General features: G+C 41.5%; 1 protein-coding gene across 1 annotated transcript in view; it reads right to left on the reverse strand.

The window, feature by feature from the left end:
• Positions 1-690: 690 nt before the first annotated feature.
• Positions 691-24,489, reverse strand: part of LOC148033500 (uncharacterized) — a 37,961-nt gene continuing 14,162 nt past the window's right edge. The window contains exon 2 of the mRNA XM_087681444.1: positions 691-1,677. Within this exon, the coding sequence (XP_087537570.1) occupies positions 1,358-1,677 (320 nt within the window). The 3' untranslated portion in view covers positions 691-1,357. The remainder of the gene's footprint in view (positions 1,678-24,489) is intronic.

Below are 24,489 nucleotides of genomic sequence, written 5' to 3' on the forward strand. Positions count from 1 at the left end.
GCCATATAATATAGAGAAAGGCTCACCATTGTAGAGCAAATGCTGGAAGCCACCTTGCTGGAGGTCCATGTTGATAAAAGACAAGTGTAAGTAGTTCAACATGGATCAGAAGCCAGAAGGTCGCAGGCAAAAAGAGCAACATGTAGGTACGAAGAGAGCTGCAGGCTCAGCCTCAAAAAATCCAGCTGAAGATAGGTCGGTGAGGGCTGGAGGGCTAAGAGCAGGCCAAGGAGTAGTGCCATTGCCAGCAAGCAAGGAAGAGCAGGCAGGCATTTTCCATATAATGCTTCTACATCAATTACAATGTATTCCTTTGCCTAATGCTATGCATATGAGATCAGATGGTTTCAAACATTCCAATGGAAGACTCACCATGTGATCACCCCAGGCACATTCGTACTGGATGATACTTGCAAAGTTAAACGTTAACAATATCACAAACATTGTTCAGGCCTCCTGTTGCAAATTTCAAAACACACATAAAAACACTACTCAGCAAATTTATTTGCTTTGAAATCTATCCTAGATATGGAATCGTTTGTTTGCCTTCTCTTACAGCTTATATTGAAATGTTCATTTAACAGAACTTTGCATCTTACTATGCCTGAGATACATTTACAGGTCATATAACGAAACTATGTTAGCAATTTCATTGTCAGAAGCTGCCACATCCCAAGAACTCTATGTTCCATGTAGCTGAGTCTATACAATGGGCATATATAATGTTACAACGCTAAAACCAAAACTCCATAGCAAACCACTAGGTTGGAATAAGTTTGATTAATCAAAACAGTGGCACACTTCCACTCTGATTTACTGCCAAAATTTAGTGCCTGACAATCTTCATTAGTCATGAATATGATAAGATGTGTTACAGAAAAGCAGTCCAGTTTGGCCTGTCCCATCCTTGAAGGATGTGACGAACTGGAGGAAGGAATGGGGACAAGCCTACGCAAATCCATCCCTTGCCATATTACATGATGTGAAGCTCTCTGAGTTGCAACCAGAGCCTTATGTCTTTCAATTAGACTGCAAAGTTGCTTGCAGAATTGTTACAAGGAACTAAAACACCCTGTTATATAGAGTTGTGGAGACTGAATGTACCGGTACAGTTTTAAGGGAGAGACTGGAATTGAACAAAAATTCAAGTGTCGGCCAGTTTGATTTTCTGCAACATCAATCCAAGCACAGGTTCAAAAGCACATTGTGCTAGTAACCAACAGCTGTGTGTTTCCGCAGCTTGATTGCCATCCATACACAAGGCCACCATTCCGAGTCTTAAAATACAGCCTTCAATGTAGGCTTCCGAATCTACAGTCTAAGGCAATTATGATAAGGAGATGACTGGCAAAATTTTTCATCTAGCCTCCCCATATTTATGTATCTCTGTGGTATGGGTAGCATTCACTGCATGAAGCCCATGTCCCCAAGACAATGAACTAACTTCCTGACCAGCAAGCCCACAATAAGGGGCAAAAATCATAGCTTTCGGTGGTGGACGTGAGCCAATGTCTAGTGGTGGAAATGAGAAGTCTGGACCAAAGTTGAATTTCACAGTGCAGTTGGGCTCCCTTGGAAGAGTATACATAGATGCAGCTGGAAAATATCTACCAGCCTTTATATCTTTGAAAGCTGTACCTTGGCAAACACCATTGCGGAAAAAGCATATTTCACTTCCTGCAAAATAGTAAAATCCCATCTCTCTCTCTCTCTCTCTCTCTCTCTCTCTCTCTCTCTCTCCGTGAAGATAATTGAATGTGTGTGTGTGTGTGTGTGTGTGTGTGTGTGTGTGTGTGTGTGTGTGTGTGTGAGAGAGAGAGAGAGAAGGGTAACTATATTAATGACTGGAAAAGTACCAAGTGTCACATATGAGCTAAATGTACGGCAAAGTAATGGAGGAAACTACTGTCATGAGACCAGATCCTCCTGGAGGAGAAAGCCTGCATCCTACACAATATCAAGCTGCCAGTGAAGAAGACCTTTAAATTGAGCAGTGTGACTTTGAACGCCTAAATGGGAATAAAAAATAAAGGCAAAGGAAGCAAGACCCATTGGAGCTATTTCATTTAGATTGGGCCAAAGGAAGGGGCAAGCCACCAAGCAGCATTCTCCAAAGAAAGATCTTGCATTTGAATGGAGTTTCATTGATCCATCCCTCCATAATAGTTGATTTCCACCATGTCCTGCTTTTATGAAGCCAGAAAGAATTACCCTGAACTGCCAACCAGTGACAATCCCTAATAAGCAAGTGATAAATTTGATTAACTGGAGCACACTCCAAATGCAGCAGCCCATAAGTCACCAATCCTGCCAGGGATTATCCAGTTCTGGAAAAGGCTAGCAATTCCACAAAGCTAAGGAAAGCCTGTCCCACATGTCATGGTATTCTCGAGGGACATGAAAAATCCATCGAATTGTGTGAAATCTCTCTCTCTCATAATCGATTGGCTACTAAATGACTACCTTATCAGCCATACTATCCCTACTGTGGTTTACCTCACACACCCATCCCCACTAAGACATTTTTTGTCAAACCAATGCTTTGATTACACTATTGAAAAGGGGAGATGTCACCGAGTCGTCCACAACAAACAAATTAGTCAAAAACAGTGGGAAAATCCACAAAAGCGCAAGTATGTAGCTACTGTTATAAAGAGCTAAGGATTGAATGGAAAGGCTAAAAAAATAACATCAAATATGGCATGGTTGAATGCTGTCCATATTGTCGACAAAGCCCAAAATTTTGCCCCACTACCTGCACACCAGCAATAAGGCAACCAGTATGGCATGTCACCTGACCTGCCTTATCAGCAGCCTACCTAACTATCAACCAGACCTGTTGTGCCACCCCACCTAATGTCCATCCGTGGCAGTGTCATCAAGTGGACTACAAGAAGCTTGATTGAGCAGGCAAAGACACAAGGCAGCAGACTTTATTGCTGCTTTCTGAATCTCCACAAAGACTTTGATACAACCTCAGGATCCACAAATTAGAAGTGCTTGGGATATCATCAACATCAATATGGAGGGTCATTGCCCTACACACATAACCTCTATCAGCCCTACTCGTGATATTCTTAGCCCTACCCACCATTTTCTCAGCCTTGCTCGTCATTTTCTCAGCCTCACCCGCCATTTTCTATATATCTGAGAAAAAACCCAAAAAACCCTAATTTTTTGAATTTAGGGGTTTTCAAAAAAATTTGCAATTTCTCATTCATCTTGCTCATCTCCTACCCAATTTCAAATAAATTTTTAAATTCTCACACTCTGTGCCAAGGAATTTGGGAATTTTCGACGAACTTTCCCAATTTCTCAAAATTTCTTTGAGGAAATTTGGGGCTTTTGCCTAATTCAAGTTCCCATGCATGAATCTCCATCAAAATTACCAACATTGTGCAATTACTTTGACATTGATACGAGAAATTTGGAGCTTTTTAATTTTTTTGGCTCCAACACGCATCAAGGGGTGGATTCCAACTGCTGGTTACTGTTGGCACATATCTCTATGCAACATTTCTGCAAAAATTCAGACTATAAGGTATAAATTTCTTCACTTTCTTTGAAATTTTTTGAAGAAATTTGGGGCTTTTGCCCAACGCACATAATAGGTGGTATAGCAATATTAATTCGGTGTGACAGTCAAATGTAGCAGCAAATTTTGGGAATTTTCAATAAAATTTAATGAGACTCAACATTAAATTGTTGTAAATTGTTTTCTTTTGGGCACTCATTTCACAACAAGTGCGGTACAGCAGTGCATTGCTGTCATTTGCAAGCTCAGTGCTCATTTGTGCAACATTGGGCACATTTGGCAAGATTTGTCACAGTTTGGTAGTTGCATTCTAATCCCATGAAAGATTTTTGGTACTCAACAAAGTACATACTATACTACAACATTGAAGTATTTGGCTGCTAATTTTTGTGTATCACTGACAACATGGCATGTTAGGGGCATAATGATCAAAGCAACATCCTTGGTGTCCTCACTCAGGAGAACAAGCTTCATGGCACAAACTACCCGTTATGGAGTTTCATGGTGCGCAACCTTCTTATGGCGAAGGACTTCTAGAACTGTCGCTAGTGATCTGCAGCAACCAAGAGGTCTTGCACCTCATACACCTCAACATAATGCTAGAGGACAAGTGGTTGGTGTAGGTGCTGCCCCTCCTACTGAGGATCAGCAGAGGTGGGACTCGAAAGATGCACAAGCACTATCTTTGACTTCCTTGCCGGTAAAAAGGGCTATTATTCTGCATATTTGGTCTTGTAGGACCTCAAAAGCTGCTTGGGGTGTGCTTGAGCGCATGTTTGCAGCACTAATGAGGCCAAGTTATCTTATCTCCGCAAAGAGCTGGCTAATGTGAACATGAATGAGGGTGAAGTATGACTGATCATCTTGCACACATAGGATTCACATGAGCAGTTGCTTACTATTAATGAGGTCATTCAAGATGTAAAATTGGTAAACATCACACTAATCCCTCTTCCTAAGTCATATCTTGGTTTCTACACCTCTTTGATGTTTTTTTTTTTTTTTTTTTGGCACTTGGTTTTGTTGTGCCACGCCAGCAACTCTTTACATTTGTGGAGTTGGAAAGTTTCTTACTGCAACAGGAATAGATTCGGAAGAATCTCACATTGCATCCAAGTGGTGTGGCTATGCTCTCAAAGTACGAAGGCAAAGGGGAAGTCAAGTAAAATGTAAAAAATCAGCAAAAGGCCAATGCTTAATAGCCATCAAATAAGGCTGCCCACAACACAAAAAAGTCCACGACACAGAAGTCCAAGAAAAGGGAAATGTCATTATTGCAAGAAGCTTGGTCATAGTAATTGGCCAAAGAGAAGGACTCCGATTTGGCTGTCCACCATACATCAACTAGCAAATCTATTGATGGTGATACTTCAGTCAGCTTTGTGGAGGAAGACTATGCATTTCTTACATGCAATTTTGATTCTTCAATGACTGCTTTAGCATTCAATGCTGCTGAAACACAACACGCATGGTATTTTGACAGTGGAGCATCAAAGCGTATCACTTCCTAGAAGTGTCTCTTTACCTCTTTGCATTCAGCCCCTACTAGGAAGCGTGTTACATATGCGATTAGTAGCAGTTACGATGTATGTGGCATTGGCTTGGTCACGATTGTTACTGCAGATGGTTCCAATTTCATGCTTCTCAATGTTTTATTTATGCCTAGCATTACAAAGAATTGGTTGTCTATATCTGCTTTTAATAAGCATGGCTTTTAGATCATCTTTGAGAATGACAAATGCATTGTCCGAGATAGAGAGATGGATTATGCACTCCAGCTATATGGCACCTTATACAAGGGTCTCTTTTTGTTGGATACATATGACACTCTCTCATAATGCTTTCACAATTACTACTCTTTCGGCCACAATGCAAAATGCGGAGCTATGGCATGCTTGTTGTAGACATGGATTTTGGTAGTCTGATGACCCTTCAAAAGTGTCAAATGGTAAATGCATTGCCTCCACCCAACCTCCTCATACATGTGAGAGATGTATTTTGGGCAAAATGCACACGTTTGCTTTCAAGAAGGATGGTGCAAGGCGTGCTATCTAGAAAATGTAGCTTATTCACTCCGATGTATATGGTCCCATGAGGACAAGTGCACTCGGGCGTCATCTTTATCTTGTCACCTTTATTGATGACTACTCTTGGTATACAAGGGTATATGGGCTAAAAGTAAAATTTAATGTGTTTATGCATTTAAAATATCTTGTTGCAAAGCTTGAGGCTGAAACTAGCTTGAGAATGCAAACACTTCACATAGATAGAGAGGGAGAGTATATGTCTCGTGCTTTTGAGACATTCGCTTAAAAATGATATTATACATCAAGCCACGATAAGAATGACACCTTAGAAAAATGGTATTGCTAAAAGAAAAAATCGAACACTTGTGGAGATGACTCATTGTATGTTGAAAAGCAAGGGGCTGCCACATAAATTTTGGCTAGAAGGCTTTCAATGTGTAAATCATGTACTTATCATGCACCCACCAAAGCATTGAAGATAATCACACCGTTTGAATCTTGGCATGGCAAGAAACCCAAAGTTGGTTACTTCCAGTGTTCCGATGCATAGCCTATAAGCATGTTCCGAAAGATCTTTGTGGAAAGCTCGATGACAAGGATGTAAAATGCATATTTATTAGCTACAATTTGGAGAGCAAGGGCTATCGCTTATATAATCCACGCACAAAGAAAGTTTTTGTATCAAGATGTCAAATTTGCTGAAAATGCTATATTTTCACATGATCATTTTGAGATACCAGCCACCTGTCAGCAAAGTGTACAAGGATCGAGACACACGATGCTGTGGTTCGCATCATGAGAGAGAGTGATTGCAAAGTAGAGAGAGAGAGAGAGAGAGAGAGAGAGAGAGCATAGGACTTGATGTGGGTACAATCTCAAAAATGCCACTTTAGGTTTTTGATAAATCATAATATATATAGCACATGTATAAGGATGCATACACACCCGAACACCATAAAAGGCACGGTAACCTTTTATTCCCAACAACCTCCCACCTAAAGGTAACGTGCTTAAAGGTAGAGGAAAGAATCAGCTAAGTCTATGTACGTACAAAGTTGAAATACGCATATACTATGCAACCCCCATTATCTAGCGGCAATGAGCAAACCACTTTGCTGGGAAGACCCTTCATGAGAAGGTCTGTAGGGTTATCATCAGTATGTACCTTGACAAGCTCAATGCTCTTGCTATCAACTACATCCCTAATAGAATAATACTTCACCTGTATATGCTTTGCCTCTATATGAAAGACGGGATACAAGCACTCTGGCTATCACAGTGGAGAATAGCAACCTCTAAAATGGCAAGCTCTCTTATCACACGTAAAAGCCATAAAGCCTCCTTGCATGCCGTAATGGCAACCACATACTCTACCTCTGTAGTAGACAATGCAACACACTTTTGCAACCTGGATATCCAAGAGATTGCTCCCCTTGTGAATGTGAACACATATCCTAAAGTAGACTTCCTACAGTCAGATGACCAGCATAGTCTGTATCCATGAAGCCAACAACAAATGACTTTTTGCAATCAGGATGACCAACATAGTCTGCATCCGTGAAGCCAACAACAGATGACTTCTACTTCCCAAAGCAAATGCACAAGTCTTTTGTGTCCTTAAAGTATCTCATGATACCCTTCACTGCTTCCCAATGCTTTTTGCCAAGATATGCCATGTACCTGCTAACCACTCCCACTGCAAATGCAATGTTAGAACGTAGCAACCATAGCATACATCAAGCTACCAACAGCTAAAGTATAAGGAATCTTAGCCATCTCAGCCTTTCCATCATCAAATGTAGGGCTGCCGTTTACACTAAGTTTCACATAGAGAGGCAACAGTACACCAATGGCTTTTCTCCCCTCCGTATTGAAACGCTGCAAAACCTTAGTAACATAATCCTGCTGTGACAGATAGAGAAAACCCTGCGATCTATTCCTGAGTATACGCATGCCAAGAATATGATTGGCCTTACCAAGATCCTTCATATCAAAGCTATTGTGCAGGCTTTGTTTCAAGGAGTCCAAAGTATAAACATCCCTACCTGCATTCAGCATGTCATCCACATACAAAACCAAGAGAATAAGACTGCCATCTGTTGCCTTCTTGGTGTATAAGCAATGATCAACTTGAGATTTATGGAATCCTGAGATTGTATAAATATATCAAATTTATGATAGTCTGCAAATCTGCATTAACAGCTTATTGTTCTGCAAGTTCAACATGATGTATAGTCGGTTTTGGTTGTTCCAAAGGCATCTATTCTTGCTGAAATTGTGATACATCATGGGCAATATCTTACTGATCATTTTCAGCATCATTCTCTGCATTTTCAGGGCCATTTACAGCAGGTAATTGCTCCTGTCTAGTGGACATTCTTTGCTGACCTAGCAGTACATCTTCTCAACCCTTCTGACTTGCTCAATCTTTTCAAACTATTTGTGCATACAATCTTCCCGGAAGATAACATCATTGCTACGTACAATTTTTCTTTTTTCAAGCTCCCATAACCTATACCCTATTTCACTCTCATCACCATATCCTAGGAAAATACATTCACAGGACTTTGGCTCAAGTTTGATGTGTTTTTCCTTCTGAATGTGCACAAATGCCTCGCACCCAAACACTCTCAAGTGAGCATACAAAGGTGGCTTGCCCAACCACGCTTCATGAGAAACTCCCCCCCCCTCCCCCTTCCCCCTAAAAAGACATGTTTGGTGACCGATTAATCAAGTGTACGGCTGCTATAACAACCTCTGCCTAAAATCCATGAGGTAAAGCAACATGTGACAGCATTGTATGGACCCTCTCTTGAATGGTCCCGTTCATATGCTTTGCAATACCATTTTAGGGTGAATTGTGAGGGGCAATGAGCTCCCTTTAATCCCTTTGCAATCACAAAGTCCTGAAAGGCTTTGGACACATATTCCCCACCATTGTCGCAACGAAGACACTTCAATGTCTTGTTGGTCTAATATTCAGCAAGTGCCAAGAATTTTTTAAATTTATCCAAGGCCTCGTCTTCACAACGGATTGGATAAACCCATACTTTGCATGTGGCATCATCAACAAAAGTAATAAAATACTGTTGGAGTGCACGGATAGTGGAAGCGTGAAGATTTGCAGCAGAGGAAGTGAGCAGGTGAGTGAGAGTGAGAGTAAGAGTGACGAATCGATTTGGGTGTACCAACAATGTGTTGGTACACAAAGAATAAAATGTATTTATACTTAGGGCCCGTAAAGGTGCATTCACATGTACAACATAACAATACACGTGTAAAATACACGGAGGTGAATAAAGGACCTTTACATCCCAACAACCTCCCACTTAAAGGTCCGGAGTGAACCTTTAACCAACTCCCACTAGTCGTATGCAATGCTCATGCTGAGCCTTGCCTAGACTTTTAGTGAGAACATCTGCAGGATTGTCCTGTGTTTTGATCTTGGTCAATGTGATTAAACCATCCTCCAGAATCTGTCTGATAAAGTGATATCGCACATCAATATGCTTTGTGCGTGAATGATACATGGCATTTTTAGCCAGATACACAGCACTCTGGCTATCACATCCCAACACTGGAGTACTCATAGACATGCCGAGATCCTCTGCGAGTCTGCTAAACCATATAGCTTCCTTCAAAGCTTCAGTATAGCTTATATGTATTCAACTTCAGTAGTACTCAGTGCTACGATGTTCTGCAACCTGGAGCACCAAGAGACGGCCCCTCCAGCAACTGTAAAGACATACCCGCTAGTGGACCATCGAGTGTCTAAGTCACCTGCCATGTCTGCATCACAATAACCCTGCAGATTAAGTGCACCCTGCCCGTAGCAAATACACTTTCTTTGTGTACCCTTCAGATATCTAAGAATACACTTGACAGCCTCCCAATGTGGTTTGCCAGGATTTGACATAAACCTGCTGACAACTCCCACTGCATGAGCAATGTCTGGACGAGTAGCCACCATAGCATACATAAGAGAGCCACAAGCTGATGCATAAGGGACTCCCTTCATAGCATTGGCTTCCATGTCATCTTTTGGGCTATTGGCTTTACTAAGCTTAAGGTATGGAGGTAAGGGTACTCCGAGAGGCTTAGCTTCAGCCATGTTAAATCTGTCCAGTACCTTTTCAATGTACTTTTCTTGAGATAAGAACATCAATTTCTGCATTCTATCCCTACGAATCCTCATGCCCGATATATGCTCTGCATTCCACAGATCTTTCATGGAAAAAGCTATTTCAGCTGATCTTTGAGGGCATCCAAGCTAGTCTTTCTCTTCCCAGCTAGCAACATATCATCCACATATAAAACAAGTATGATAGGGCTGCCATCTGTATCCTTTTTCATATACAAACAATGATCTGCATGGCTGCGTGTAAACCCATGAGAGAGCATAAAAGTGTCAAACTTTTTGTACCACTGCCGTGGTGCTTGTTCCAGCCCATATAAGCTGCGTTTTAGTTTACATACCAACTGCTCTTTTCCAGGAACTACAAAACCCTCGGGCTGTTTCATGTAGATCTCCTCATCAATGTCACCATGCAGAAAAGCTATTTTCACATCCATTTGGTACAACTCTAAATCCAATACAATAGTGAGAGCAAAAAGCACACGTAGTGTGGTCATCTTCACGACAGGTGTGAAGACCTCCTGGAAGTCAATCCCTTCCTTCTGTGCATACCCTTTGGCAACCAATCTTGCCTTGTACTTGGGTTTCCCATCAACTGTCTTTACTTTGTAAACCCATTTGTTTAGAAGAGGCTGTCTTCCTTTGGGCAACGACACAAGATCCCAAGTATCATTAGTATACAGAGATTTAATCTCTTCCTGCATAGCTAGCTCCCACTTATTGCTGAATTTGCATGACTTAGCCTCTTTATATGTCAGAGGCTCACCCTCATCAGTAAGCATCACATAATGCAAAGAGGGGTCATACCTATGTGGCTGCCTTCTTAGGCGTGTAGACCTGCGTACCCAATGATCTACATTCTCAGGAATCGGATCTACATCTGGAGGCATGTTATTTTCAGCATTTATTGGCTGCTGTAAGCCATTTTCAGCATGCTGTTCATGCTGTACAACACCTTCATTTTCATTTCCAGCACCTGCATTTTCATAATCAGCAAGTCTATCTTGCTGTCCATGACCTCCCTGTGCTTCTATTTGCTGTCCATCATCATCTGGCTCAAAGATAACCGGCTGATCATCAGTTTTAGCTTGTGGTACAGCACCATGAGGCTCATCATTTGAAGTAATAGGTGGCTGCGAATTCTGAAATTTGACCTTTTTCATGTCTTCATCAGAGGCTAAAGTACTTTTCAGCAACTTTGCCTCATTAAACACAACATTACGGCTGCGAACAATTTTCTTGGACTGAGGTAGCCACACTCTATAGCCAAATTCACCCTCATCACCATAGCCCATGAAAATGCCTTTGGTGGATTTCAGGTCAAGTTTATTCCTCAGCTCATCTCTAACATACACAAAAGCATCACAGCCAAATATTCGTAAATGGTCATATGAGGCCGGTTTGCCAGACCAAACCTCCTCAAGGATGCCATTATTTAAGGACCTGTTTGGAGAGCGGTTGCAAATGTGAACTGCGGTTTTAAGTGCCTCTCCCCAAAATTCATGAGGGAGATTAGCAATGGACAGCATGCACTACACTCTCTCACATAGGGTCCTATTGTATCTTTTAGCCACACCATTTGAAGAAGGGCTGTAAGGAGCTGTAAGCTCCCTCTTGATCCCATGCAAGTCACAAAAGGACTTAAATTCATTAGATGTGAACTCACCCCCATTATCAGTTCTCAAGCATTTCAACTTTCTACCTGTCTGAGTGGTCACGAATGCATGAAAAGTTTTAAAAACAGAAAACACTTCACTTTTCTTTTTCAACAAATAAACCCAAATCTTCTTGGAACAATCATCAATAAAAGAGGCAAAGTATACAGCACCACCCAACGATTTCAAAGGTATGCTACATACATCAGAATGCACTAAGTCCAAGACATTTGACTTACGGGAGACACCAGAGTAAAAGGAATTTTTCATTTGCTTTCCAAACTAACAATCATTACAAAAATCAAGTTTAGAGCCTTTTTCATCAACCCTCTTCAAAGAGGTAAGGACATCAAGTCCTTTCTAGCTCATATGGCCTAATCTCTTATGCCATAACTCCAAATGACAGCCAATTTCAGCAACTGCAAGAAACTTGCCATTCAAAGCTTTACAGTGCAGACAATACAAAGTGCCCTTCTTGGTTCCTTTAGCAATCAGCATGGAACCCCTTTTTAATTTCCACAAACCACCACCAAACAATGTGGTGTAACCACGCAAGTCAAGCTGTCCAACAGATAGTAAACTCTTATTGATGCCAGGCACATATCTGACATCTTTCAACACAAGTTCTTACCCATTATCCAAAGACAAGTGTATGGTGCCAATCCCATCAATGCTCCAAGCATGATTATTTCCAAGGTAAACCTTGCCACAACAGCCTGCATCAAAAGTAGCAAAGCACTCCAAGCATGCAGTCACATGGAAAGAGGCACCAGAGTCTACAATCCAAGTCTGAGTGACACCATCATCAACTGACAAACGTGCATCAATCACGTCAGCCTTGGTGATCTCCATATCCTGCATGTGACATACAAGGGCATCATAATCCACTGCACATAATACATCAGCCTCTGCATCCGAGAGCTCCTCTATGACAACACTGGAGGCCACATTGGCCTTTTCCTTACATTTGTCTGCCTCAGATGTATCTGTCTTTTCCTCTTTCTTATTTTTGTCTCCTGCATTCTTCTTTCTCTCTTGTTCCTTCTTGTAATACCTGCAATCAGGCTTCTTGTGGCCCTTCCGACCACACTGATAGCATGTAGCATCGCTCTTTTCTTTTCCTTTGCTCTTGCTCCTGCTTCTCTGTCCAGCATTTGCGTTTTTCTTTTCAGCCCTGCCTCTAACATTATAAGCTGAGTTGCTGCCTTCTCTACTAGACTTACGTCTAATTTCTTCATTCAAGATGGAACCCCTCACACCACCATATGTGAGATTGGGGTTATTGCTGAGAGAAACAACCAAAGTCTCCCAAGAGTTAGGCAATGTCATGATCAAAAAGATCGCCCTCAACTTATCATCAAAATCCAAACTTGCATCCTTGAGCTGATTTAAAATGCCAGTAAATGCACTCAAGTGCTCAGCTGCAGGCTTGGACTCATCCAGCCGCATATTCACCAACTTACGCATTAAATGCACCTGATTGATAGGTGTGGTGATCTCATAGGTAGTCTTCAACTTCTCCCATATTGCATGACCAGTGTCTAAACCCTTAATATCTATCAAAATGTCATCAGTGACACCCATCTTTATATAACCCACAACCCTTTTATTGACTTTGGCCCAATCCACCTCAGACATTTGTGCGGGTTTAACCATTTGCAAAGCATCCTCACAATCCTTTAAGAACAGTATGCCCTGCATACGATCTTTCCAAATATCAAAGCCCTGACCATCAAATCGCTTGATTTCCATCAAACTTTTAATGTCAGAACTGGAAGAAGTTGCAGTCATTTTTTTCCAAGTACAAGTGTAAAAGCATTGAACTGTAAGAGCACAAGCTAAATCAGTAAATACACTGCTGTTCTTGCATAACCAGCAATAATCCTTTGCTGTTTTGACATAAACCAGCCATTGCACAGGCAAATAATGCAGAAATTTATCAAATTCTGCACAAAATCCCAAATTTCCAGGTCCAAATGTGCACAAATGTCAACTAAACTGACTCAGCTGAGCAAAATTACATCAATACATAAAAAGCCCCAATTTTTCTTGGTCTAATGCAAAGAAATTTTACTCGGATGAGCAAAATTTCAACAAATTTGGAAAAATCCCCAAATTAATTGAGGTCAATGCGCACAATGTCTGCAATTTCTGACACAGATGTCACTGTCAAGCATAAACAGCATCAAATCTGGGAAAAACCCCAAATTTCCAGGTTCAAATTTGCCCAAATCTGAGAACTATGCTTGCGCGCGCGAACTCTGATCAGTGGGGCAAAGGGGCTGCTTGCAGTAAACCTTAGAAGAATTTAAAAATTTTCTGGAAGATAAATGTGTCGAATCTGCAGCCGTTGACCTTGCGCCTGCCCATCACCCCGTTGCCTGATGCCACGCAGCCTTGCGCCTGCCCGTCAGCCCGTCGCCTGATGAATCTGCTGTCGCCTGACAATTTTGACCTGCCACCTGCTTGCGTAAGTTGTCGCCTGCAATCGCCGCCCTTGCCTGGTCATCTCCTGGTCATTGCCTGCCCTCGCCTGGTCATCGCTTGCATTCCTGATGGAAAAACGACCTGTCCCAACTGTCACCTGCGGTCGCCTGGTCAGGCACGACCTATGTGAGCCCGCTGGTCAGACACGACCTGTGTGAGCCCGCTGGTCAGACATGACCATTCCTGTGAGCTGCCAAGTCAAAAACGACCTGTATTTCGCGCCAGCGAACATTGAAGACGTCTCGCACGGACTCCGAGGAGCGCGAGCACCTTAACCGCAGCTCTGATACCAGTTGTTGGAGTGCACGGGTAGCAGAAGCGTGAAGATTTGCAGCAGAGGAAGTGAGCAGGTGAGTGAGAGTGAGAGTAAGAGTGACAAATCGATTTGGATGTACTAACAATGTGTTGGTACACAAAGAATAAAATGTATTTATACTTAGGGCCCGTAAGGGTGCATTCACATGTACAACATAACAATACACGTGTAAAATACACGGAGGTGAATAAAGGACCTTTACATCCCAACAAATACTTCTTATCCCCTAGAGATAACCTTGGCATCTAACATACATCTAAATGTACCAACTCTAAGGGCATAGACTTCAAAGAAAGAAATTTTTTATGTGACGTTTGGGCATGCTTACCATAAATACAATGATCACACTGTTCAAAATCAACATACCTCAAATACAATAAATAACCCAAACGAGAAAGCACTTTCATTTCAATTTGACTCATGTATCCCAACTGGCTATGCCACAAAGAAACATTTGGCTACTCGGTTATAGCGACTATATGGTCACGCACACTAGATACATACAAAGGATACAAAGTATCACTTTTAGAGCCCTTGGCAACATTGTGAGAGCCCTTATAAATTTTCCATTTGCTATCCCCAAAGATGATATGATAGCCTTCGTCATCTTGCTGCCCTATGCTTATCAAGCTCTTCTTGAGTTGGGGTACATGCCTCACATTATGCAAAAAACAAACACAAAGCCATGCTGAAATTCCAATTTCACACTGCCAATACTTGCAATTTGACATGCATAGTTATCTCCCAAGTGGACAACACCACGTGCACCACCATTGTAGTCAAAAAACCACTCATGATGTGGTGTGACATGAAAAGACACACCTAAATCAAGTATCCAAGTGTGCATATCATCATTAGAATCTACAATCAGCGCACGTGCACTCAAAGAGGAAGCAAGGAGTATATCACTGTCGTTGTCATTCTCATGATTGACTACATTTACTTCTATCTTCACACTGCTTTTCTTTGCAAGTTGGCTATCCTTTTTCCCAGTCTTGTCTTCAATGTTTTTGCCTTTGCCTTTCTCTTTCTTCAATCAAAAACAGTCCCATTTGTAGTGCACTTTCCTGCCACAATGATGACACTCCACATTTTGCCATGAGACTTGGTGCCTCTATTTTCAGAACTGCCCTTTTGTTGAAATCTGCCCCTAGTGTGCAATGCATTAGAAGACTTGGTTGCTGAATTATTTTGCCTGTTGAGTCCTTCCATCAGCAGATAACCCTCCACGTCAGATATAACAACCGAGCATTTGAGTAACTCAAAACTGTCCTGAAAGTATTCCAACTTTCAAGCAAAGTGCATAACAAGAAAGTAGCCTTGAACTCATCATCAATGTGGAAATACAAAGCAATCAATTGACTGAAAATTGAGTTGAACTCATTCAAATGTAGAGACATGGTTGTACCTTCCTTCATGCAAAGGTCCATCAACTTTTTTAGCCAACAAACTTTGCTGGCTACACTTTTTTGAGCATACAATTCCTCAAGTCTTTGCCACATTTCATATGCAGAATTCAACTTCTCAATGTTAAAGAGCAAGCTATCTAACACTAAGAGCTCTATGGTAGAGCGTGCAAGCTCATCCAAATCATCCCACTCTTCTTGTTTCATACCTGCTGGTCTTATTCCCTTCACTTAAATGGGCTTCACATGTTTCTTCTGCACAAAGCCATTGTGGCACTGTTTTTGCCATATTGCAAAATTGTGTGCATCCTTAAGCTTCTTGATGTGCAAAAGGTTGCTGCTATCACTATTTCCAGCCATGATTTGCAACACTAAATTAACTCAAACATCAACAAATACAAGCCCAAATATCACACAAATGACCAGGTATGCTACAAGTACCAGCCAGCAATGAAAATCAAGAAATTGCAGAAATTTCAGATCTACAAATTGATTTTCAAAATTAGAGAATGTCTGCTATTGCACTCCACGATCAATTACAGCCAAATTCATAGGCCAATGCACCAATTGCAAGTGAAATCCCCAAAATTCTGCTGCAATTTCCGCTCCAAATGCATTCTTGGGCACAAATTTGACGACTGTGGTCAAAAGCCCCAAATTTTCAAAGCAAAACCGCCCAAATTGCATCAATACATGTACCCAAGTGCATATGCCAAGTAATTCTTGCACAATTTAATGAAATTCTGCAAAAGCCCCAATTTTCTCAAATCCATTGTGCAAAATTTCAATGAAATTGACAAAATTTCACTATAATGAGAAAAGCCCCAAATTTTCTAGGCAAATGTGCACCAAATTTGCGAATTTCTAAATCAAATTGTCATGTTCTGCATCAAAATCCCCAAATTCGGGAAAAGCCCCAATTTTTCAGCTCAAAATTTTACAATGTGCTTATACATGCGAACACCTGTCAGTGGAAAGGAGAACAGGTTGCAAAAATTAGTTTTTTTAAAATGATGAAAAAGACTTTCAAATCGTGATGCTTGCCTCCTATCGCATGATGTCTGCCAAGTCGTCGCCTACTCACGGCTGATATGTCCAGCCCATCACCTATCCAGGCTATTGCCTGCTCACAGTTGACATATCCAATCCGTCGCCTATCCAGGCCATCGCCTGACTATCACAACTCACATCGTCGCCTGACTGTCGCAACTCACACCTGACTGTCTAAGCCATCACTTGACTCACGCCTGCATCGCTTGACTCACGCCTACAATCAATCACAGATCTCGTTTGGCCTGTCCAAGTTGTCACCTCTACTGACGCCTAACTCACCCCTGATTTGTCCGGTCGAAAAATGACCTATTGACTACCTCGACTAGTCAGTCTAGTCAAAAACGACCTATTGCCTACCTCACTTGGTCACAACTGACCTATTACCTGCCTAAAGAAGCGCACACACCATGTTGCAACTCTGATATCAGTTTGTCAACAAAGAGTACGAGGATCGACACGCGATGTTGTGGTTCACACAATGAGAAAGAGTGAGTGCAAAGTAGAGAGTGAGAGAGAGAGAGAGAGCGCGCACAAGACTCGATGTGGATACAATCTCAAAAGTACTACTTTAGGTTTTTGATAATATATATATAGTACATGTGTAAGGGTGCGTGCACACTCGAACACCATAAAACACATAGTGACCCTTTATTCCCAACACCACCCATGGCATTGGTGATATCTTTGAGGGTCTCTTACCACTTTCTTTGGAGTTTGTGCCTATTGTAAATGGTCGGATAGACATAATACAGCAAGTTGTTGCTACACCAACTGATGGAGACAACAATGGACAGCTTCGACTAAGATGTCCTCCGCGAACGGGGTGTGGGCAGCAAGCTGAAACACCTGAAATTTGCAAAAACGAGATTTTGATGTAGCGGAAGAAGAAGAGAAGTGAAAGGCGAACCCGCCACCGGTCTTTGCCTTCACTAGAGTGGAGGATCTTCGCTACTAGGTGAGCAAATCCAGCTCTGATACCATGTCAAAAGATAACGTACCAGCGAGACAATAGGGTTTGCGGGGAGGAACACGGAGTGAACTCGGCAAACATGGAGAAGATAAGAGAAGAGAAAAGAGAAGAAACTCTGATGAATGGAATGATGAAGTTCTGAATCATGGAGTGAATGATATACAAGGGACCAAGGGTGCCGTAGCACAAGGAAGATGATGAAGACAGTCACGAACCACGAACCGCAATGTCCTCCTGAAGGAGTGTGAGAGTAGTAGAGAGGCTGGAGAGAAGGGGTAACAAACTGAATGAATCAGCCGTAAGGAATGAATAAGAGAGTGGCCTATAAATAGGCATAGTCAGTCTAGGATGGCGCCCCTTTTTGGGGCTCCAAACCCTAAACGCAAAACGCAGAAATGCAAACTGCAAGTGAAGGGTAAAGGGTTCCTCAACATACCCAAATATTTTTGGAACAATTATCAATAAAGGAGACAAAATATACAGCACTACCCAACGATTTCACAGGCATACTACATACATTAAAATGCACTAAGTCCAAGACATTGGACTTACGAGAGACACCAGAGTAAAAGGAATTTTTTATTTACTTTCCAAACTGACACTCTTTACAAAAGTCAAGTTTAGAGCCTTTTCTATCAACCCTCTTCAGAGAGGTAAGGACATCAAGTCCTTTCTGGCTCATATGGTCTAATCTCATATGCCATAACTCCAAGTGACTGCAAATTTCAACAACTGCAAGAAACTTGCCATTCAAAGCTTTACAGTGCAAACAATACAAAGTGCCCTTCTTGGTTCCTTTTGCAATCAGCATGAAACCCTTTTTCACTTTCCACAATCCACCATCAAATAGTGTAGTGTAACCATGCAAGTCAAGCTGACCAACAGATAGTAAACTCTTTTTAATGCCAAGCACATATCTGACATCTTTCAACACAGCTCTTGCCAATTGTCTAAAGACAAGTGTACAGTGCCAATCACATCAATGCTGCAAGCATGGTTATTTCCAAGATACACCTTTCCATAACTGCCTGCATTGAACATAGCAAAACACTCCAAGAAAGAAGTTACATGAAAAGAGGCACCAAAGTCTATAATCCAAGTCTAAGTGACACCATCATCAACTGACAAAAATGCATCAATCATATCAACATTGGTAATCTACATATCCTGCATGTGACATACAAGGGCATCATAATCAACCGCACATAATACAGCAACCTCTGTATCTGAAAGCTCCTCTATGACCACACTAGAGGCCAGATTGGCCTTTTCCTTGCCTTTGGCTGCCTTAGATGCATCTGTTTTATCCTCCTCCTTTTTATCTCCTACATTCTTCTTTCTCTCTTGTTCCTTCTTGTAATACCTACAATCAGGTTTCTTGTGGCCTTCCGACCACAATGATAGCAAGTAATGTCACTTTTTTCCTTTCCTTTGCTCTTGCTCATGTTTCTCTATCCTACATTTGCATTTTTCTTTTCAGCCCTACCTTTTACATTATAAGCTAAGCTGCTGCCTTCTCCACTAGACATACGTCTAATTTCTTCATTCAAGATTGAGCCCCTCACCCCATCATATGAGAGATTGGGGTTATTGCTAAGAGAGCCACCAAGGTCTCCCAAGAGTCACGCAGTGTCACGGTCAAAAAGATCGCCCTCGACTTATCATCAAAGTCCAAATTTGCATCTTTGAGCTGATTTAAAATCCCTATAAATGCACTCAAGTGCTCAGCTGCAAGCTTTGACTCATCCAATCGCATATTCACCAACTTGCGCATTAAATGCACCTGATTAACAGGTGTGGTGATCTCATAGGTAGTTTTCAACTTATCCCATATCGCATAACTTGTATCTAAACCCTTGATGTATATCAAGATGTCATCAGTGGCACCCATCTTAATGTAGGCCACTGCCTTTTTGTTTGGCTTTGACCCAATCCACATCAGACATTGATGTGGGTTTAAATTCCTACAAAGCATCCTCACAATCCTTTAGGAACAATATGCCCTACATACGATCTTTCCAAACATCAAAGCCATGACCATCAAACCGTTTGATTTCCATCAAACCCTTGATGTCTAAACTGGAAGAAGTTGCAGCCATTTTATCATGAACACTAGAGTAACCCATGACCGAGCAGCCAAGTGTTTCTTTGTGGCATGGTCGGTTGGGACCCATGAGTCAAACAGGAATGAAAGTGCTTTCTCATTTGGGTTACTTGCCTTGTCTTCGTTATGCTGATTTTGAGCAATGTAATCATTGTATTTATGGTAAACATGCACAGACGTCTCATAAAAAGTCTCTTTTGCTTAAATATTCTCCTCTAGAGTTAGTACATTCAAATGTATGTCAAATGCCACGATTATCTTTAGGGAGAAAGAAATATTGTCACCTTTGTCGATGATGCTACACTGAAGGTATGGGTTTACCCTATTCGTAGCAAGGATGAAGTGCTTGACAAATTTAAAAAATTCTTAGCATTGGCTGAAAATCAAACAAATAACACTTAAGTGTCTTCGCTCTGACAATGGTGGGGAATATGTATCCAAGGCCTTGCAAGCATTTTGTGACAGCAAAGGGATAAAGAGGGAGCTCACTGCACCTCATAATCCACCCCAAAATGGAGTTGCAGAGCATATGAATCGGACCATATAGGATAAGGTCCGTACGATGCTGTCTCGTGCTGCATTACCTCGTGGTTTTTGGGCAGAGGCTATTATGACACCTGTACACTTACTTAATCAGTCACTAAACACGTCTTTTTTTTGGGGGGGGGGGGGGGGGGGGGGGGGGGGGTTCCCCAAGAAGCGTGGTCGGGCAAGCCACCTTTATATGCTCACCTAAAAGTGTTTGGCTGCGAGGCTTTTGTGCACATTCGTAAAGAAAAATGCAGCAAACTTGAGCCAAAGTCCTGTAAATGCATTTTCTTGGGATATGGTGACGAGGGTGAAATGGGGTATAGACTATGGGATCCCGAGAAAAGGAAAGTAGTACGCAGCAATGATGTTATTTTCCGTGAAAATCGCATGCATAAACAGCCTGAAAAGACTGAGGAGATCTGTAAGGGTATATTCCGAGAAGAAATAACTTTTGGACAGCAAAATGTGCCCGTTGTACAGCAGCAAATACCTGCTGTAAATGCAGAAAATAATGTTGGAAATTATCAGACAGCTATTGCCCATGATAATGAGCCACTACATGTGCAAGAACAGCCAAGACAGCAAGCTGTTAATGCTGATTTGTAGGCTGAAATGCCAAGACAGCAAGCTGAAAATGCTCAACAACCAGCAAACAATGATCATTGGGTTAGGAGATCGTCTAGGACTACTAGACAACCTGATAGATTCATTCCTAGTGCAAACAATGTGGCTGATTATGTCATGTTGACACATTGTGGTGAACTGTCTTGCTTCAAGGAAGCAATAGATAGACAGGACAGCAAGAAATGGTATAAAGCCATGTTGTCAGAAATGGAATCTTTTGACAAAAATGGCACTTGGGACTTGGTGCAGTTGCCTAAAGGGCAGAAAACACTTCCGTGCAAATGGGTTTACAAGTTCAAAACAACATGATCGAAATCATAGGGTCCAGATTCTACCAATTCTCCAACCATTACTTTGTTTGAACCATGAATGCGGGGGGATCTAAAGGATTTACCGAGAGCTTGGTTTAATACAATTCCTTACCGTGTCTAAGTGACGGGAAACCCTTAAACCCTTTTAAACAACCGGAAAAAGCCAGTATTAAGAATTTCCATTTCTGGGGATCGGATGGGTCATAGAAAGTAAAGTAAATCTAATGGATAGATAATGATTGCTTCTTCAAATATTCTCTTGCCTAAATATGGATTGAGTAACAAAAATGAAGGTCACTTCAGGTTTCTCACCAAAGTACAAAGCAAGATTGGTTGCAAAGGGATACAAGCAAGAGCATGGAATTGACTTTGATGAGATATTCTCTCCTGTAGTCAAGATGACTACCTTGAGAACCATTTTAGGCTTGGTTGCAGCTGAAGATATGGAGCTCATACAAATGGATGTAAAGACTGCATTCTTACATGGTAATCTGCATGAAGACATATATATGCAGCACCCTGAAGGGTTTGTGGAAAAAAGAGAAGATGGTATGTAAACTCAAAAGGAGCTTGTATGGGCTAAAACAAGCACCAAGAGAATGGTATCATAAGTTTGATATATTCATGCAGTCTCAAGGTTTCCATAGAAGTCAAGTGGATTACTGCTTGTACACCAAGAAGGCATTAGATGGCAACCTGATTATCTTGGTTTTGTATGTTGATGACATGCTAATTGTTGGCAGGGATACTCATACATTGGATTCACTGAAGCAAAGTCTTCATGGCAGCTTTGACATGAAGGATCTTGGTGATGCAAATCACATTCTTGGTATGTGAATACTCAGAGATAGGTCAAAAGGATTGCTCTATCTATCTCAACAGGAGTACATCTCTAAGGTTTTGCAGCGTTTCAATATGGAGGGGGTGGAAACAATTAGGGTTCCATTGCCTCCATATGTGAAACTCAATGCAGAGGACAGCTCTACATCTGATGACGAGAAGGCTGAAATGGCCAAGATACCATATGCTTCAGTTGTTGATAGTTTGATGTATGCTACGGTTGCTATACGTCCTGACATTGCCTTTGCAGTGGGAGTGGTTAGCAGATACATGGCAAACCCTGGCAAGAAGCATTGGGATGAAATGAAAGATATTATGAGATACCTCAAAGGCACAAAGGAATTGTGCATCTGCTTTAGAAAGCAGAAGGCATCTATTGTTGGTTTTACGGATGCAAACTATGCTGCTCATGCGAATTGTAGAAAGTCCACTTCTGGGTATGTGTTTACTTTCAGAGGAGGAGCATTCTCTTGGATCTCCAAGCTACAAAAGTGTGTTGCATTGTCTACTACAGAGACAGAGTATGCAGCTGCCACTAAGGCATGCAAGGAGGCTTTATGGCTTTCACGTTTGGTGGGAGAGCTTGGCATCACAGAGTTACCTGTTCTCCATTGTGATAGTCAGAGTGCTATCATGCTAGCACGGAATCCTGTCTTTTATGCAAAGACAAAGCACATACAGGTGAAATACCACTTCATTAGAGATGCACTTGACAACAAGAGCATTGAGCTTATCAAAGTGCATACAGATGATAATCCTATAGATCTTTTCACAAAGGGTCTTCCAGCAGAGCGGTTTGCTCATTGCCGACAAATTATGGGAGTTGGATAGATATATATATTTCAGCTTTGTACATACCTAGACTTAGCTGATTATTTTCTTCTCTTAAGGCACATTGCCTTTAGGTGGGAGGTTGTTGGAAATAAAGGCCCTTGTGCCTTTAAATGTGCTCAAGTGTGAACACACCCTTAGCACTTATACTTGCACATATATATCTATCTAAAACCCTAAAGGTACACATTCGTCATTGTACCTGAAATCGTGCATACTCTCTGCTTTGCGCTCTCTCTCTCTCTCTCTCTCTCTCTCTCTCTCTCTCTCTCTCTCTCTCTCTTCGCGCCTAAGGAACTACTGTCTCGATCTTCGTATCTGACCCGTCACTACACATCTGTCACCAGGTGGTGATACTTTTTGCAATTGCTTTTCTTATTTGCTTATATAAATATTATATTTTTCTTTTCTTTAGTTATTGTTGCTTTTTATCCTAGAGATCTCTTGGATTAAGCCACGATCTTTGCATGGCCAGAAGAGATAGCCATTGGGACAAATTAGACTAATGATTTGTCTGAGCCTTAGGATCGGTTCCATATTGAATGGGCACTAAAGAATAGAATGTCAGTGGTTTGGAACTGTGTGCTTAGCCAGTGGAGATGGTGCAGGATAATGAGCCTAGCGGCCAAGACAGAAGATACACATGTGAGAATGTTCACGGAATAAAAGTCACCGCAACTAAGCCACATTACACTTTTTGATGTGGTTGCAATGATAAAAGTTGCTCAAAACAACTTGAGGAATGCAAGGTTCACCATCCCTAAAATTTAGGGAGTTACTATTTTTGGACCCCAAAATCTATTCGTCCCATTATCTTCATTTTCGCACGAGGATTAATTTTTTGGTCTGCGCCGAGGCCAAATTTTGCACCGATCATGGAGAATTTTAGATCGGAAGGTTTAAACGGGAAAATTGTTACATGTATGCCATGTGGCACAAATTCCCGAGAGAGAGAGAGAGAGAGAGAGAGAGAGAGAGAGAGAGCATTTTTAAAAAAACGTAATAGGTATGAGGGGCAGATCTGAGAGTGACATTTTAAGGAGCTGAGTGCAGATTATTGCAAGTACATCAGCTATGGAGAATACTTATTCGTCTCTTGACTCGTATACGGAGGTAGAGCTTGCTCCCTCTGGTCAACTCTCTTTCTATTCTCAGACGAAAGGCTCTGCATGATGGGCTGATTCCATCGAAGGCACAGTTTGGTGTTTTGTTTGCACTTCTACTGAGGCAAGAGCCTCACTGTCCAGGTTCACAAGTAGTTGATGGCTTCTCCAATGCAGCAACCAAAGAAAGTAATGACCATGCCACACAAAAGCAAGGTTTTTCAGCTCTGATTTAGAGTTGTTTGTGGGACTGTTTTACTGCTGGAATGATGCCAAGGTAAAAGGGATGTTGTTTTGGATATGTTGGACAGTAAGAACAGTGAATACAGAGTTCTGCAGACTGCAATTCTGCACATGAATCATTGAGTTATGGTCACAAAAAATGCTTTCCTAAAAGGGATGTTGTTTTGGATATGCTGGACACTAAGAACAATGAATACAAATTTCTGAAGACTACAATTCTGCATATGAATTATTGAGTTATGGTCACAAAAAATGCTTTCCTAAAAGGGATGTTGTTCTGGTCATGTTGTACTATTCTTATGCAGGTGGGATTTACTC

Source organism: Lygodium microphyllum, chromosome 7, assembly GCF_053477565.2.
Source record: "Lygodium microphyllum isolate KBCC chromosome 7, Lygodium_microphyllum_v1.1.10, whole genome shotgun sequence".
Lineage (NCBI taxonomy): Eukaryota > Viridiplantae > Streptophyta > Polypodiopsida > Schizaeales > Lygodiaceae > Lygodium > Lygodium microphyllum.